Source organism: Pantherophis guttatus, chromosome 7 (genome assembly GCF_059756535.1).
Source record: "Pantherophis guttatus breed Tessera chromosome 7, ASM5975653v1, whole genome shotgun sequence".
Lineage (NCBI taxonomy): Eukaryota > Metazoa > Chordata > Lepidosauria > Squamata > Colubridae > Pantherophis > Pantherophis guttatus.
In genome coordinates, this window is record NC_142069.1 from 93,684,688 (window position 1) to 93,703,043 (window position 18,356).

At 45.2% G+C, this 18,356-nt stretch overlaps 1 protein-coding gene across 7 annotated transcripts in view; it reads left to right on the forward strand.

The window, feature by feature from the left end:
* Positions 1–1,738: 1,738 nt before the first annotated feature.
* PCLO (piccolo presynaptic cytomatrix protein) overlaps positions 1,739–18,356 on the forward strand; it is a 105,220-nt gene continuing 88,602 nt past the window's right edge. For all 7 annotated transcript variants that reach the window (XR_015729036.1, XR_009620877.2, XM_060685618.2 and 4 more), the window contains exons 1-2: positions 1,739–2,168; positions 15,556–16,729. Coding sequence is in view for 5 of the 7 variants with exons in the window: in XM_060685618.2 (XP_060541601.2) it covers positions 1,963–2,168; positions 15,556–16,729 (1,380 nt within the window). In the remaining 2 variants the exon portion in view is untranslated. The remainder of the gene's footprint in view (positions 2,169–15,555; positions 16,730–18,356) is intronic.

Here is an 18,356-nt window from a genome sequence, read left to right on the forward strand (position 1 = left end):
GACAACAGACAACACATGCAAAGAAATGAAATGATGTGCGTTGGCTTATGTAAACTGCTCGCAGAATTTCCATTTTGCTGGATTTATTTTATTTCTTCCAAAACAGTCAGACGTGCAAAAACAACACTCATGAAATGCATTTTAAATGCAACAACTCATGTTGAACCAAAGGGATTAAAAGGCAAGAATAGACAACTATGCAAATTGAGAGGAAGACTAATGGTGCTGGGAGGTTCCCCAAGGAGAACTCTCTGAAATTGGGCTCCAAGGGCGTTGTGTCCACGGTGGGCCCAGTTAACTGAGCTCTGCACTTTAAAAGCACCTTCAAGTCATACGATTCCAAAACCTCTCCTTGATACCAGGTTCTATGAAGCGTTTGTCTCAACGGGTGCTCCCAGTTGGAGGAATTTGACATTTTACTGAAAATGGTTCCTGTGCCTCCCCCCCCCACCCCACCCCACCCCCATTGCTGCTTCAGAATTTAACTCCTAGCTGCTTCTGGTATTGTCTTTTGCTGCTGGATTCATTTGATTTCATGCCCCGTGTCAAGTTTTGCTGGCTGGATTTGGGAGATGACTCTACTCCTGAACGGCGGTGGCATTTTCCATGATTCTATGCACGCTGTCGTCTGTTATAAACTACCGAGGAGCAACGGCTGCTCCGCTTTCAGCCAAGCCGAGGGACAGTGAGTCAGTAGAACAGGCAGGTGGGGATGTCGAGGGAGGAGTTTACTGTAAACTGCCTATGAATCAACCATGCGAAGGAGCTGCGAAAAAGGCCGGCTTAATTTTAGGCTATCTCAACACAAGTCCCAAACCATAGGAAGTAATCAATCCATTCCACTGCGCGTTAGTCATGTCTCAAATACTCTGCCCGGTTCTGGGTGCCACATTTTACAGAAGGTCCAGAAAAGCTGGACTTCCGAGGAGCAAAAATCCCTTCCTGCAAAGCGAGACTGAAGAATTGAGGAGGCTTCGCCGAGGGAGGGGGAGGGAGAGGCCAAGGGTGCCACGCAAACCCGCACCATCTACGGCCACAGCAAGCAGGCCATCTGGGGGGTGGACCTGGGGGGAGGAGGGAGTTCTCGCCCATTCCAGACTGCAGAAACCAGGAAAGTCGTCTGAGCCACAGGAAGGCAGCTTCTCATTGAGCGTTAGGGCAAAAGGCGGCTTGAGGGGCAACAGGGCAACCAAGGGGACTCCTTCCCTGGGAGCTTTTGTGGCACAGAAAACCAGCCGCCATTAAGGCTGGGACGGTCCAGGTTCAGTTCCGGCACTGAGCGGGGGGGGGGGGCTTCATTCCAGCTCTCTCTATGAACACCATCATTCAGCTTCAGCTTCCATTACACGCATTTCGTGAAGCTGTCATTAGGTGGTGTGTATCTTCTGGGTGTCTTTCAAAGCAGGTGTGTGCCGTTGATCCCTCCTTCCGCATTTGTTCCTCTTGGGTCGTAAATAAGACAGCTGGGCCAGCAGGAGACCCGCCGCCTTCCCCCTCCTGCCCCAAGGCCACGCACGGCAGAAACCAGCCACGCCAGCGAAGCGGATCGCCTCCCCGGAGACGCCGATGCCCGCCCGTTCGTCCCTCGAAGCGCCCGAGGCCTCCACGCCGGACGCGCGGCTGCCTCCTCCCTGACAGGCGCAGAAGCCTCCGCGCGTGCGAAGATCAAAGCCGGGCAGCGGACCCCCCCCTCACCTCACACTCCCGCCCTCCTGGCGGCCGGGGCGGCGCATGCGCTGTGCGGCCGGAGCGGGGGAACTCTGGGATGTTTTCCCTCGGCTGCCTCTTTCTCCGCCAGCGCCGCAGCCGCAACCACGGAAGGCGCCCGGCTGGTCGGCCATGGAGAGCCCCCTCGCGGAGTCCTGAGCGCCCGGGCGAGAAGGGCCCCGGGGGCGCGTCCACCTGCCCCTTCGCCCGCCGGCCGCTTCCGCCCCTGCTCGCCCGCGGCCGCGCTCGCCGACCATGGGCAACGAAGCCAGCCTGGAGGGCGGCGAAAGGCCGGCCGGGCTGCCCGAAGGTGTGGCCGGGGCCGCTGCGGGAGACCTGGCGGGGGACCTGAGCCGCTTAAGCCCGGAGGAGCGCAGGCAGATCGCCGCCGTCATGTCAAGGGCGCAGCAGGCGCTGCCCGCAGGAAAGACCGCCGGCCCGGAGGCGCCTCCCTTGACAAGGCACGCCCGGGGGGGGGCGGGGGCGATGGAGCAGAGGGTCGCTCCAGGATGGGCCTGCCACACGGGCCGCCTTTCCTTGGGGAGGGGGGTTCCGTCCCCGCCGTCCTCTCTGCCGCTCGCTGTGGGAAAGCTTTCCAGGGCTCCTCCGGCGTGGAGGGGCTAAGCGTCGGTCTTCGTGCCTCCCACCCGGCCCCCTCCCTGCGGTGTTTACCTCAGCTAAAACGGGAGCAGCTTCTGCTTCACGGGGGGGGGGGGTGCGGTGCGGGGGGGGGGGTTGATTCTCGGCCCGAAGCTCTGCAGCACCCCCCCCCCACCGGTTTGGAAGTCGTCTCTTAACATCAGCCCTCCTCCCTTGGGCGCTGGGTTGCAGCAGCCGGCCTGGGCTACCTATTGAGGCCAATGAGGAGGATGAAGGGAGGTTGGCGGGGCCACCGGGATCGATCTGCCCATGGCTCCCCCGCCCTTCGCCCAGAGGCCGCCGGCATCTCCTGACGCCCTCTCGGCCGGCAGGGCCCAGCAGCTGTCCAGGGTGCTGAAAGGGCCGCTTCCTCTCCCGCCGCTGCCTGTGGAGGCTTCTTAGCCGCCGCAGGCAGACAGCCGTGGTGCAATATGCTGTGTGCTACGGGTGTGTTTGTAGAGTGTAAAACGTTTTTGCCAAACTCACATTCTGGGAGCCTGACAATGGAAGTCTGGAGCCACCGTTAGATTCGTTGTTGCTATTGTAGCAATTGGTATAATTGTGTCTCAAAATTTCCTTATTAGAATACAACCAGAAAACACAGGAGATTTGTATGCACTATTCAAAAACAGGAAAAAGCAGAAAAAATGTAGGCTAAAGTGGCCAATGTTTGGTGTAACTTCCCCTTATACCTGAGCAACAGCCGATCCCTGGTTCCCCTCAGCCTGAATGGAAGGGAACCCTAAGCGCTGTCATTGCTGACACCTGTGTGGGGTCCTACTATGTCATGCCAAAATGACGGCTGTGAAAAAAGGTCTGTTACACCAGACCTTGTTCAAGACCCGCTTGAGCATGACATACAGTACAGTCACATGTTGTATAAGCCTGTGTGTATGTAATAGCACTTAGACTTAGATTTAGCACTTAGATTATATAAATAGTCTAAATCTATATAAGTAACATGATTTATACAAGAAAATGATGCAACAATTGAAAAATGTTATCTGTTCAATTGATTTGCCATAACAGAGTTTGGATCTAAATTAGTGTTTTTTTTCCTACTGACACTGCACAGAATAATTTTAAAATTTTCCTGCATAGGAAGATAAATATAGTATCTCAACAGATTGGTACATATTCTCTGCAAACATGTATAGCTCTTTAAAGGAAATATAAAGTAATATATATATATATATATATACTTAGCACTAATTATTTGCCCGACTTGTTCAATGACAATTTCTCCCTATTTTGTATATTTCAATCTTAATGGAATTAACTTAATCTAAAGTAACAGGTTTTATGGATTGCAAACAGTAGAAAGATATCCCACATAAATACAGCTTGGTTAATGTTTTACTTGATGTACGTAATGTTTTATATGCTCTCTAACGTCGTAGCAACTATATGCATGGTACATCTATGGCCTACAATTTAGGCTGAATGAGGTGGCCATCTAAACCAACAGATGTTCTGCATCCTGTTAAAGCTTGATATTCAATTTGTTCTATGTACTTACTGCCACATGTCTTATATGTTTTGTGTTCTTTTTATCTTAACTTAGTTGACTGGAGACTTTCCCATTTTTGCTCCATCTCCGGTTTCACCTATTTATTACTTTGTCTTACTTACTGCTACCAATAGTACAAACTAATTTCTAAACCATTTCTCATTCTTGTACCTATCTTTATTGAAGTTAATGTATACCTTGGCCTATCTTTTGCAATAACTTTTATCTATGCCTAAATACCTGTTGGCAGGTTGGCTTGTTTTTCTTCACTAAGAGGTGTATGTTAATTAGATTTAAAATATGATGCATTACTGACAATATTAATTTCTACCTAGAAACATTGCCAATTATCTTCAGTTGTGAAGTGGTTGAAATGCAAAATCTTTCTGCCCACCCAACATTTATACACTATCAAAAAGGTGCCTCATTTGGGGAAATTCATCCAATGGATTAGTTATTTTTTAATCTTCACTTTCCACGCCGCTGATAAAATAGCTATCCTGGACTAGAGGTTTTTTTTAGAAAAAACTAGGATTCATTCCCGTGTAAACGTTTTTAAATAGAGCCAAGTTGTGGCTCCTTAGACTGTCCTAGCGTAGAGGAAAGTTGGACTCAACCAGGAGGAGTATTGGAAGGGAAAACTGGAGGTTTCCGTGAAATGCACTGGGCCTCCCAAGGCAAGATGGTGGAGTGGCCGTCAGCTTTGGGAAATGATCGGACAGGACTAAGGCTCAGCGACTGGAGGGTACTCGCTGTTTGCTGGGATACCTCAATATGTGACTCCTCACAAGCCATTGGTAGAGTCCCTAGAGCACTCCCAGGCTTGCTTCAATTTCATCCGACATCTTCTGAAGCTTAGACCATCCTTTACTGTTGCTCAATATATTAATTTTATCTTGGGAGAATGTGTGTGTCTGTATGTATGAGTGGGTTTGGGATAGATTGAAATTTAAATTATTAGAATGGAAGGAGTGGGTTTGGAATGGCTGGAATTAGGGAGAATGAGGGAGCCGGGGGCAGGGAGTGGAGTCCCCTCTGCTGAGTGTGCAAGCAGAAGCAGATGGGGGCTTAGATATGACCTCCGGTTTGGTATGAGTGGGGTGCCTTGCCTGCTGGGGAGGTGGGGGGTTGCTGAGGTGGGGAAGGGGATCTCTGGGGGGATGGAGAGCCAGAACATTGCAGTTATGACTGGGAGAGGTAGATATGGCAGGAGCCAAGGGGTAGGCCACTCTCGGGGAACTAGGATTCGCTGCCTCGAAGTGATTACTTGTTCTGGCCCCTTTGGTTTTGGTTCACTGGGCTCACCTCGTATACCTGGTGACTTGGGATGTCAGGGCCCTGGCCTCAGGCTGCTGCTGTTTAATGCCAGGTCTGTTGTTAACAAGGCTCCCCTTGTTTGGGACTTAATCCCGGAGGAGGGGGCTGACATGGCATGTATAACTGACACGTGGCTGGGCCAGGAGGGGGGTGTGCCCCTCTCAGAGATGTGCCCAGACGGGTTTCAGATATTGCATCAGCCACGATTACAGGGAAGGGGTGGAGGAGTGGCAGCTATTGTCCGGAAGAGTCTTGGTCCTTGCAGGATCCCTGCCTCGGAGATTGTTGGGTGTGAGTCTCTCCTCTTGAGGTTGGACTCATGGGTTCAGTTGGGCTTGTTGTTGATGTACCTGCCTCCCAGCTGCGTGACAACAGCCTTACCTGTGCTGCTAGAGGCAACATCCGGGTTGGCGGTAGAGTTCCCCAGCTTATGGTACTGGGGGACTTCAACCTGCCGTCACTTGGCAAATCCTCAGATGTGGCTCAGGAGTTCATGGCTTCCATGACAACCATGGACCTGACCCAAGTAGTTCAGGATCCAACCCATGAGGGGGGACATATGCTCGACCTGGTGTTTCTCTTGGGGCAGTGGAGACAGGTTCTGGACTTAAGGGGTATAGAGGTTTTTCCCTTGTCGTGGTCAGATCATTTCCTGTTGAGGTTGGACTTTAAGACACCACTCCTCCATCGCAGGGAGGCGGAACCGATTAAGTGGTTCCGCCCCAGACGCCTAATGGATCCTGAGGGGTTTCAGAAGGAGCTTGGGGAGATACCTGACTCCCTTGTCCACAGTCCGGCTGAGACCCTAGTGGCTGCCTGGAATAGGGCGGCATCCAGGGCATTGGACCGGATTGTACCTTTGCGGCCTCTCAATGGCAGTGGATCCAGGAAATCTCCCTGGTTTACCGAGGAGCTCTGGGAGATGAAGTGCCAGAAGAGTCTAGAACATCTAGAGCGACGCTGGAGGACCAGTAAATCTGAATCTGACCGAACACTCTTGAGAGCCTTTATTAGGACTTATTTGGTGGCAATACGGGCGGCAAAGTGCTCACATTTTTCCGCACTTATTGCATCCACTGATTCTCGCCCAGCCACCCTATTTAAGGTGACTCACTCCCTCCTTAATGCAGGGGGAGCGGAGGAGCCCTTGCAGGGTAGAGCTGAGGAGTTTGTGCAGTTTCTATCTGATAAAGTCACTCAGATTCGGATGGACCTGGACTCTGATTGGGCAATACCAACCGAGATGATGGGGGCGGGTCTTAGTCCTATTGTGTGGGAGGAGTTTGAGCTGGTGACTCCTGAGGAAGTGGACAAGACTGTAGGTGTGATGAGTTCCTCCACTTGTTTGTTGGACCCGTGCCCCTTCTGCCTGGTTTCAGCCAGCAGGGAGGTGACACGAGGCTGGCTCCAGGCTTTAGTTAATGCGTCCTTGAGGAGGGGTCCTTCCCGCAACCATTAAAGGAAGTGGTTGTAAGGCCCCTCCTCAAGAAGCCTTCCCTGGACCCAGCAGAATTAAAGAACTTTCGGCGAGTCTCCAACCTACACTTTGTGGGAAAGGTTGTAGAGAAAGTGGTGGCACTTCAGCTCCTGCGGTCATTAGATGAAACGGATTATCTGGACTCTTTTCTGGCTTCAGGCCTGGCTACAGCATGGCGAGCCCGAGGTGGGGGACATTCCTCTATCTTGGTGCTTCTTGACCTCTCAGCAGCTTTCGATACCATTGACCATGGTATCCTTCTGGGATGACTAAGGGAGTTGGGAGTGGGAGGCACCGTGTTGCAGTGGTTTTTTTTTAAAATTAATATTATTTTTTTATTTGATTTATATGCCGCCCTTCTCCGGAGACTCAGAGCAGCTTACAATGCATTAAGCAATAGCCTTCATACTTTTGTATATTTATACAAAGTCAGCTTATTGCCCCCACAAACTGGATCCTCATTTTACCTACCTTAGAAAGGATGGAAGGCTGAGTCAACCTTGAGCCTGGTGAGATTCGAACTTACAGTAATTGCAGACAGCTGGGGTTAATCACAATGCGTTTAGTCTGATGAGCCACCAGGCCCGTTCTCCTCCTATCTCTCTGGTCGGTCACAGTCAGTGTTGGTAGGAGAACAGAGGTCGTTTGCGGGGTGCCTCAGGGCTCGGTCCTCTCACCCCTCCTATTTAACATCTACATGAAACCGCTGGGTGAAATCATCCAACGATATGGGGTGGGATATCAGCAATATGCTGATGATATGCAGCTGTATATCTCCATCCCCCATCAGTCCAGTGAGGCAGTGGATGTGATGTGCCGGTGCCTGGAGGCTGTGAGGGCCTGGATGGGAGTCAACAGGCTCAGACAAGACTGAATGGCTGTGGGTACTGCCTCCTAAAGACTATGTCGATTGTCCATCCTTGGTCCTGGTGGGGGGAGAAATCATCCCCCTCAGAACAGGCTCGCAATCTGGATGTCCTCCTAGACTCACAGCTAAGATTGGAACAACATCTGACAGCTGTGGCTAGGGGGACCTTTGCACAGGTTTGCCTGGTGCACCAATTACGACCCTACTTGGATCAGGAGGCTCTCCTCACAGTCATTCATGCCCTTGTCACCTCACGGTTGGATTATTGAAACGTGCTCTACATGGGGCTACCCTTGAAAAGTGTTTGGAGACTACAGTTGGTCCAGAATGCAGCTGCACGAGCTATTGTGGGTGCACCTAGATACACCCATATTACACCAATTCTCCGTGAGCTGCACTGGCTCCCTATGGGTCTCCGGACACAATTCAAGGTGTTGGTTATTACCTTTAAAGCCCTACATGGCTCAGGGCCAGGTTATCTTTGAGACCGCCTTCTACCGCATAGCTCCCAGCGACCGGTAAGATCCCACAGAGCTGGTCTTCTCCGGGTCCCATCAGCTAAACAATGTTGGTTGGTGGGCCCACGGGGGAAGGCCTTCTCTGTGGCTGCCCTGGCTCTCTGGAACCAATTACCTCCTGAGATCTGGACCACCCCCACCCTATTGGTCTTCCAGAAAGCAGTGAAGACCTGGCTTTTCCGGCAGGCCTGGGGCCGTTGATCTCGCTACGACAATCTTGCGAGACCCGGCCATGGAATGGAGTGTATGGGTTTTTAATGTTTTGTTCTAAAAAAAACTTGGTTGATGATCTCTGGAGGGCTCGGGACAGGGGTTGTTCCTCTGTCCTGGTCCTATTAGACCTCTCAGCAGCTTTTGATACCATCGACTATGGTATCATGCTGCACCGGTTGGAGGGGTTAGGAATGGGGGGCACCCTGTTGCGGTGGTTCTCCTTCTTCCTCTCCGACCGTACGCAATCTGTGTTGGCAGGGGGACAGAGGTCGACCTCAAGGCACCTTGTTTGTGGGGTGCCGCAAGGGTCGGTCCTCTCGCCCCTCCTGTTCAACATTTATGTGAAGCCACTGGGTGAGATCATCCGTGGTTTTGGGGTGAAGTTCTATCACTATGCTGATGAAACTCAGCTGTACATTTCCACCCCGGACCACCCCAATGATGCCCTTGATGTGATGTCCTGGTGCCTGGAGGCCGTGCGGATCTGGATGGGGAGAAACAAGCTCAGACTCAACCCCTCCAAGACCGAGTGGCTGTGGTTTCCGGCATCCTGGTATAGCCAGCTTGCTCCATCGCTGACTATTGGGGGTGAGATCTTGGCCCCCTCAGAGAGGGCTCACAACTTGGGTGTCCTCCTGGATGCACGGCTGTCTTTAGAAGATCATATGATAGTGGTGGCCAGGGAGGCTTTTTATCAGGTTCACCTGATTTACCCCTTTCTGGACTGGGACGCCTTGCGCACGGTCATTCATGCCCTCGTCACTTCCCGTCTGGACTACTGTAATGCTCTCTACATGGGGCTCCTCTTGAAGAGCACTCGGAGGCTCCAGCTGGTCCAGAATGTGGCTGCGCGAGTGATTATGGGAGCGACACGGCGCACCCATGTAACACCTCTCCTGCGCGAGCTGCACTGGCTCCCGGTGGTCTTCCAGGTGCGATTCAAGGTGATGATTACCATCTTTAAAGTGCTCCATGGCTTAGGACCTGGGTACTTACGAGATCGCCTTCTGCCACCGATAGCCTCCCACCGGCCAATATGCTCCCACAGAGAGGGACTCCTCAGGGTGCCGTCAGCCAAACAATGTCGAGTGGCGACCCCCAGGGGGAGAGCCTTCTCTGTGGGGGCACCTGCCCTCTGGAATGAATTGCCCCCAGAGATACATATGATCCCTGACCTACGTACCTTTCACCGTGCCCTTAAGACTTTACTGTTCCAACAGGCTGGGCTGGCTTAAATAATGAATTTTAATGGGTGTTTTAGTTTTTTAGTTTTTAATATAAGGGCCAAATTATTTAATATGTTTTAAACTGTTTTTAAATTTTATGGAGATATGTTATTTTATTGTGGCTGTCCCTCGGGAGAAGGGCGGTATAAAAATTTAAATAATAAATAAATAAATAAATAATTCACAGGATCTTGAGCAAATCTAAATGTTTATAGTAAAGAAGATGGGATGTACCAACATACTCAACCCACCTGTACTCCCATGCATGTCTATTGTTGCTGCTTTTTTTGTTCATAGTTAAACATAGTTTCCCACACAAATGGCTAACCAGATGCTTAAAGGAAGCTCACAAAGAGGCTCTGATTCTGTAGGCAGTATGTGGCTCTTGTACTAGCTGGCCATAAATTTGTCTAACATTTAAAGATTTGATAGCCACCATCACATCATACGGAAGAAACTTCTGTATTTCACTGGGCACTATATGAGGAAATATTTTGCTTTGCTTGTTCTGAATCAGCCTGCATAGTATAATCCCAGAGTGGTTTTGATTCGTATACGTAGTTGCTCATTTTATGAGTTAGTTTAATCAAAATTCTGAAATTGAACTGGAATTATATGGGACAAAATAAGGGTAGGCCCAATAGATACAACAGATTTGCAATAAGTGTGAGAAATCTTCCCCAAGTCAGATTCAGTTCCTGGTAATTTCACGGGCATGAACATAGATAGCTAGGAAACAGTATGAAAATTGTTTACCTCTGTAAAGGTTAAAACATTGTTTAATGTTGTAATAGCACAGCAAACCTCAGGCTTTATTTCTTCTACTTCAGATTAATTAGCATTTTGCATTAGGCCCAAATCCACAGTCTTAACTGTGGTTAGTTGAAACAAGCCAGCTTTGTAAATAAAGCTGGATTTGAAGGATACCTATTTCCATGAACTTAGTTGATCTGCCTAGTTCGAATGACACACAGCTCTGGAAAACATACCTTGAGTTTCTCCCTGCTGCAAGGAAAAGGGAAGGAGAGAAATGCTCTTAGAGGAACTCTGGGTGGCAGAGAAATAAAAATATAAAATAAAACCAGAACCATGACAAAATAGATCAAGGACCTTACAAATGTTATTACTAGCATTAGAAGTCAGGACCACTGCTAAATTGTTTATAATTTTGTATCCTCAGTAAATATGTATATGACCATGTTGTTTTAATGTACATTTTTATTCTGTCCCTTTTTTGAAATCTGCTAGGGATGCAAGTGGTTGATTTTGATAGCCCTAATAATCCCTTCCAATCTAAGATTCCACATAGAAAGTTAAACTCATCTCTTTAGGATCCAATTCACAGATCATGCTAGTCCAAGACTTGCTTAATTATGGCTTACCATAATTAAGCCACAATTAGCTGAGTTCCCTCAAGTCCTAAGCCATGTTTTACAAAATTAAATGGGCCAATCACCGTCTGCATCCTCTGCCTTTTCTCCTTTCTTTTAATCTCCATTGCAGCAACCCTGCGAGGCAGGCTGGACTTCAGTGGCTAAGGATTTACCGGACCCTCCCTGGGGTCTCCAGTTGTGGCCTTAGCTAAAGCCCCTCCCCCACTATGGTTTAGCATGGGGCAGACGGTGAGCTGGATGGAGTATAACTGACGCATTTTGTTCCTTATGGAGGAATATTTGTGCTAAAATACTGAGGGTTTTTGATTTAGAGGGATGAGGGATGAGACTGAATGCCCTTGGCTGAACTTGAATGCTTTTTCCTCTCTCTCTCAGAAATTTGGGACAGTTAAATGACAGAACCTTTCAGTCAGAAGAGAATGTTGGCTGCTTTCTTTAAAATGCCAACCTTTTGATATGCAGAAGTATTAAACAGATGAAAAACTATTGCTAGGCAGCAAATGCCCTGTACAGATGCACTCTGTGTCACCTCAGGCCTAAACCATTTGGCATATGTACACAGTTGTTTTTCAGAATTCAGAAAGCTTTTAAATTACAATTCAACACTGTTGCATAGATTATCCAGATTAAAATACACACAAGTCAGTTGATGAAATGTTAAGAAATGCTGGTCTTTCTTGGGAGAAAAACAAAAGCAGGGTGAATTTACTGGCACTGGCATATATATATATATATATATATATATATATAAAGATATGTCAGTCTTCCTCCCCTTAGCCATTTCTAATGTTAGTGTATAAAGCTCATTGGCTCTATGCATTCTATGAAATCGAAGTGCAATTTCCTTATGGGGGAATAACCCCAATTTTGCACTTCGAGGTTTGGCCTAATGGCAATTTTCATGTGGTCCATTCTTCAGGGTTTGGGATGACTTCGAGATGGGGAAATGGGGTGACTTGTTTTTAGAGGCCCCCTGTTCTTTTCTCCAGCTTTAATATCTATTCCCATCAGTTCACATGGCTTCTGGTGATAAGGAAAGTTTGAAGTTGGTTTTTAAACTTTACTCCTTTCCACTTCTGGTCATAGTGGTTTAGTCACATCAAAAGAACATCTGGTTCCTTTAGATGATCCCTTCCAGAGACTTATCTTCAATCAGTTGATATAAATTTTATTTTATTTTATTTTATTTATTTATTTATTTATTTATTTATTTATGTGATTTATTTATGTGATTTATGTAATATTATGTAATATTTATATAAATATATTTATAATATAAATGTATTTATATTATAAATATTTATATTTATGTAATTTATATGTAGGCACTTTTATGTGCTTTTCTGAAGTGTAACCTTTGGTTATAGATATATTTTTAGCAAGTGAGGGCTTGTGTGGACAAGATATGTTGTGAGGGATCAAAACTTTTCTGCTCTTAACGCATCCTTTTGTGAGAGATGCAATTGCATCTATTAATTCAATTCAATTAAATCTGTTTATTACAGCCATAAGGCCACATACAGTAAAATATCTTAATAGTATCACTGTTACATCTTTTTCCCTCTCTCCTCTCTCCCTCTCTCTCCAAAAAACAAAGAAGATAATAGCATCTAAAAATCAATAATCTAAAACGATAGCAGTTTTTTAACCCATATTCTTTTCTAGGGTTTTTGTCATATTATTTTGTAGGAGGATTATTTTTATGGTATATTGTTGTAAGTGATGATTTTGAAATAGTTATAGTATACCTTTATAGGATATTAATGGCTGATCCAAAGGTTTATTGGGGTGAATGTGATGTTCTTGTTTGGTCATTGTTCCTGCACTGGTGGTGGTGTTTTTTTAAAAAAATTGGTTTGGTTTACCTATGCAACAAGTAGCTTGTTTTTAATTGGTATGTGTACTCTTCGATTAGGACTTAGTATTGTGTGTTTCTCTCCATAGATGGAGATTTTTTAAGCTAATAATTGAAATATTTTGTTATTTATAGTTTATTTGAAGTGTGGGGAGGGAGGGAGAAGAAAAAGCTGCATTGGTTTTACACAGAGAATCCTGCAAAAAAAAAAAATTGCTGGGAACTAATTTACAGGGAAGAAAACTGTGTGGATTCCACAAAAAAGGCTTGATGGCTTTAATTTCAATTTATTGGCAAGTAAAGTGGAGAAAATCAAAAGTAACTGTTAGAGTAATTACTGACTGTCACTGTACCAGCATAAGTTTTCATAATTTTGCTTCAATGTTACCCTGTACAAGAATCTTATGATGTCTACCTTTATAAATTTGATATGAAAGAGTCACTAAACATTATATCTAAAAAGGGAAAATAAAATAAAACTTTTCAGCAACAATTAAAATGTACAATTTTAAATCATGGTTCATTTAAGTGTTAAGACAGAAACAATTAGCTTGGGAATCAACCCTAGGCTGCTCTTCGTACATCTTGCAATAATATTTATATATTAATTTTGTAAATATCTGTGTTCGCTTTATATTTTAAAGCTGTAGAAATGAGTTTTGAAGAAATGAAATTAATAGTTTAAAAAGAAAGTTTGGTGGAATGGCAGTATGCTTATAAGCCATGGGCGAATGGGCGGCAATATAAATCTAATAAATAAATTAAATAAATACACCTTCTTTTATGGTTATTTTTACATGATAGATTTCCTAAGAAGTTTATACAGGAAAGCTATACTTTCCCTGTATAGGCATGACATTTTTATGTAATCATAAATGGGAGGGCATATAAGCCTTACTGTTCTGTCCCCCGTCCTCACACAGACAAATGCAATATCAAACATGCCTGCCAATAATTCATTGTATAAACAGATCAAAATTCCTGGCAGACGAGAGTTCTGGCAGCTAACTGTAAAAAGCCTGCCAAGTCCAATTAGTACTCCCAAAAAACAGGAGAGGCCTTATCTGCAGTCCGTTTCCAGAGCGACAAATTATCCACAAGAGTTTAGTCCAAAATATATCTGAGCCGAAGTGCAGGATTCACGATGTGACTCTTTAGAGTTTAAACTTTTGTCCGTCTCAAAGCCTGCTGAGCAATCACGCCCCCTTTTATCCCTTGTGGGGCATGGCTCAATGACTCAGCTCAATCCCTGGCCCTCCCACGCCTCTTCCTTCGCTGCGCACGCTTCTCCTTCCGATGCTGCCTGGGATCAAGCCAGGATTCATCATTATCACTCTCTATCAATGGGTGCTCCGAAATGCCTTCCTCCTGGCCCATCCCAGGCTGTTCCTCCTGGCCTTCGGATGGAACCTGAGGCATTGCCAGAGAGGAGGGTCCTGGAGAGGGAGGCCTTGTCAGTTCCTCCCCCTCACCTTCTGAGTCCTCTTCCTCCATGAGGAGGAATTTGGAAGCTTTTCAGTAGCGATCCATTGTCATAAGGATTTTGCCAGCTGAAAATATTAACCAGTTAAAATAATTTACTTTGGCATTTGGACAAATCCAACATAGTACTGTAGGTTCCTAATATTTATACAATAAAAGCAATTCATTTCTGATGAAGCTCTTGATTAAAAATTATTGCAGGGTCACTTTATTTTTATTATTCTCAGAGCAGAGAAATTTTAATAGGTTAAATGTCATGAGTAACATATTTTTAAATTAATGTGCAGCAGGGAATAATGTCTGTAGACATCAGGACTTTTAATAGTTGATGCTGAAAACTGAAACACATAACTCAAAGCAGAGTAGAAGAGTTAAGGAACAAACTATTTTTCAGAGAGAGAGAGAGAGCCATTCAGCACACTCTGCTGAAGAGAGCGGAATTTCACTCTGACATTTTTCCAAAATAGTGGCAGCGCACACATTAGAATTAAAAGTTGAGTCTTTTATTGATTTTTGCTTTATGCACATTACTATCATTTTACCTGACATATATTCAGGGATAAAAAGCTTGACTTTTGATACGTTCCTTGTGCAATGTTGAGTTTCTGAAATATTACAGGCATGCACAAATTATGATCATCAAGTCAGATGTAGCTTGAAAAAATGTGCCTGGTCCTAAAACTAGACAGCCACTTCAGTCCTTGGTTAGTGGGATTCATTTGACTTTTGAATTATATATTCATACCTTTACCATGTGTAATGCCTGGGTAAAAGGTTGGACAAAAATTGTCCAAAGTGGGTATTCAGTTTAGTCTTTTGCTCCATTATGTAATCTCTTCAAGAACTTTTAAACAGTGGAAGAATTTCTCTGCCTGCTGAAGTCATGAGGGTCTCATTCACCGAGGGTTTTGAAGTGAAGGTTGGAAAGCCATTGGCCTGGGATAGTGTGAGATTTTCCTGGTCTTGAAGACTTTCAAGATTCCTTCCAATCTAGGATTCTTTGAAGATGAGAATTTTCTCAGGTTAGATAATATTCAACTGTTTTGGATTTTTGCTGGTCCTATTAATAAACATACTATAGTGAAAATCAGAAATATAGCCAATATAACAATCACCGCTAATAAAATTCAGCCCCAGCAGGAAATGTCATATATAATTTTGCATCACCTACCTGTCACCTATCACCTATACTCTCAATTTGGAAAATGGCCTCTGCATGTGAAGGATGGGAAATGAGAAGGACATCTTTATTTGAATTACAACATTGGATTCATTTTCTTGTTTTGGTTTCTAATATTCAGATGTCATTGCATTGGGTTAACTTTGCTTATATTATGATATCTTTACAGATCTGCTCCACCGGATGGCAGTGATCACCCAAAGCAACAGGGCAAGCCTCCAGCTCCTCAGAGCAAGCTACCAGATCCTGGGCGCCCTACGCTAAGTAAAAGCAAAACAGTTGATACCCTGAAAACAGAGCAACAGGTCCCTGGAAGAAGCACATCATCCATGAGTTTGAGAGAGTCTAAATCAAAGACTGATTTAAAAGATGACCAGAAGCCAGCTATGATGCCCAGCTTTCTCTCAGATGCCAACCCATTTGGCGCAGTCACATCAGTTGTAAATAAATTCAATCCTTTTGGTTTGATATCTGACTCAGATACAAACCAGAATGAAGGCTCCAAGAAAGTGAAGCCCACCCAAAAGGATCAGGATAGATCTGAGCAACAAGAGGGACTCTCCAAGCAACCTCTGCAGCATTCATCTCCCAAGCCAAGCAGTCCACAACATGGGCCCATCAAACCGGCCCCACAAAAAGCACGACCTCCCAAGCAGATGCCACAGCAGCAACTACAATCTGGAATCCCTAAGCAAAGCCAGAAACCAGGCTCTGGCCAAACAGCAGAAGAAGCAAAACAGTGTCCAGGACCACCCACCTCTCCGATCCCAAAACAAGAATCTACGAAACCTGCAAAATCTTCCCCACAACAGTTGGGAACTGAAAAGCCTCCTAGTGTGGGCCTTGCTAAAACAGCCTCCCAGTCCCCTGTTCTCAAAAAACCAACACCCCAGCAGGGAGCGCCTCCTTCTAAGCAGAAAGCTCAGCAGCCGGAAGGTCCTGCAAAGGCTGAACCAGCAGCCTCCAGTAAGCAACCATTGCAACGTTTGGCTGGTCCCGCAAAATCAGCCCTTCCCCAGCCTGGAGGACCTGGAAAGCAACCCTCTCAGCAGCCTGGGCTCCCCGCGAAGCCTCCCACCCAACAGGCTGAGCCTACCGTTCAATCCCAGCAACAGGCGGGGCTGACAAAAACTGACCATCCACCTTCCTGGCCTTCCCAGCAGCAACATGGGATTCCCTCACAACCCGGATTACAAGACACACAAAAAAAGTTTTGCCCACTTTGCACAAACACTGAACTCCTCCTGCACATTCCTGAGAAGGCCAATTATAACACCTGCACCCAGTGTCAAACTGTAGTCTGCAGTTTATGCGGCTTTGATCCTAATCCTCATATAACAGAGGTAAGTACGGTACATTTAAGATATAAATGTATGGTCCCATTAAAAAAAACACATTATTGAAAGGAAGCTAAATTTCAGACAAGCTGAGAACTGAGAATGTCATGGAAGTTTTTTCAGGGTTTCTCCATAACAAGACTGATCATGGCAAGCTGCCTAAAATTGCTGTCATTATTTCGAACAAATCTCTTAAAGCATCTCTATGTATCATCACTATCAAAATTCACATCAGTTTTCTTCACCCAAGCAAATTGCACATCAAATCTGCATCCCTAAAGATAGCAAATTCAGATCTTCATCAGCACCAGTATTAATGTTGCCTGGCAACCACGACTTGCTGGTGTAACAGAGTCATATGATTTGAGACGTTTTCTAGGGAATACACTGGCAGGAAGTGTAGCTGATTCCATTTTAGGTCAGACAGGTTAATCCACTCTCAGAAGGCCATAATATTATACTTTATCTGACACAACAGAAGATAAATGTCCTTTGGAACTATATTTGGTATATACTCTGATTAGATTTTTTTTTCTAATTTTCCATGTGCAAAAAGGGGTAACAAGAGGAGGCGATGTGATGCCCTTTCGGTTAGAACTTGCACAAGCACTTACCTGTTGTGGTAGCTAGCCTAATGGGAATTCAGTGTATATGTGTATACACACATACATACAAAAAAACCTCAACTGACGTCTGATATGTATATGGGGTGTACACGGTGCTTCTTTATGCATATAAATAAAGTTAAAATAATGCATTTTGCTTCAATAATCTTTAGAATTTGAACTCCTCAGTTCTCCCACAGAAGTATTTGAAAGAAATTATATGCCAAAAGTGAAGAGTTTACTGGGATTTTTTTATGAGGCTGATGTCCCAAATCTTGAATCAATATTGCTTTACTTACAAGTTTCTTGTGTATATTAAATTACTAACTTTCTTACAAGTTCATTTAAAAATCAGAAACAGATGCTGCAAGCCTTCAAAAAATGAAGTATGCGTGTAGCTTAAGTTTCAGTGAGTTCCTGATTGTAAAATGGAAAAGCTACTTGATGTGTACATTTCTGCCCCCTAAGCCAGTAGAGCATGCTGCCACATGAAATGTATAAATTAAGTAATGTTGCAAAAGTATAACATTTTAAATAGTATAAGACAGGTCTCCTTGGCTAGGCTGAATTGCTGTAACTGACTGTGGTATCATGACCTAATTTCTTCCACTGGGGTTTTCTTGCTCTGCTGTAACTACAAAGCTCTGCATAATGAACCAAAAATTTAGGGAGTCTCCAATTGCAGACAGATTCTTCGGAGTGCTGAAAATCTCACTGCCTAAGCAAACATTACAAGGTTCACATTTCTACTTCTGACCTATGTCCCGTTCATTTATCTTCACCCTCACATCTAAAAAGGAAACAGGTCATTGCATTCGATTTCTCCCTCGTGCCCGCCAATCTCAACCTCCCCTTTGAAGGGTTGTGGACCTGCCGAACCAGATTAATATAATCTAGTTACATCATTTATCTTGCATTAATAGTTACTAGGAAATTGCAGTTCTGTGGAAGCTCTAGGTCTCATGGATATCTTGCATACACAGTGCATTAATTGTGAAGGTGAAGAGATAATAGGGACTTTGAGTTGA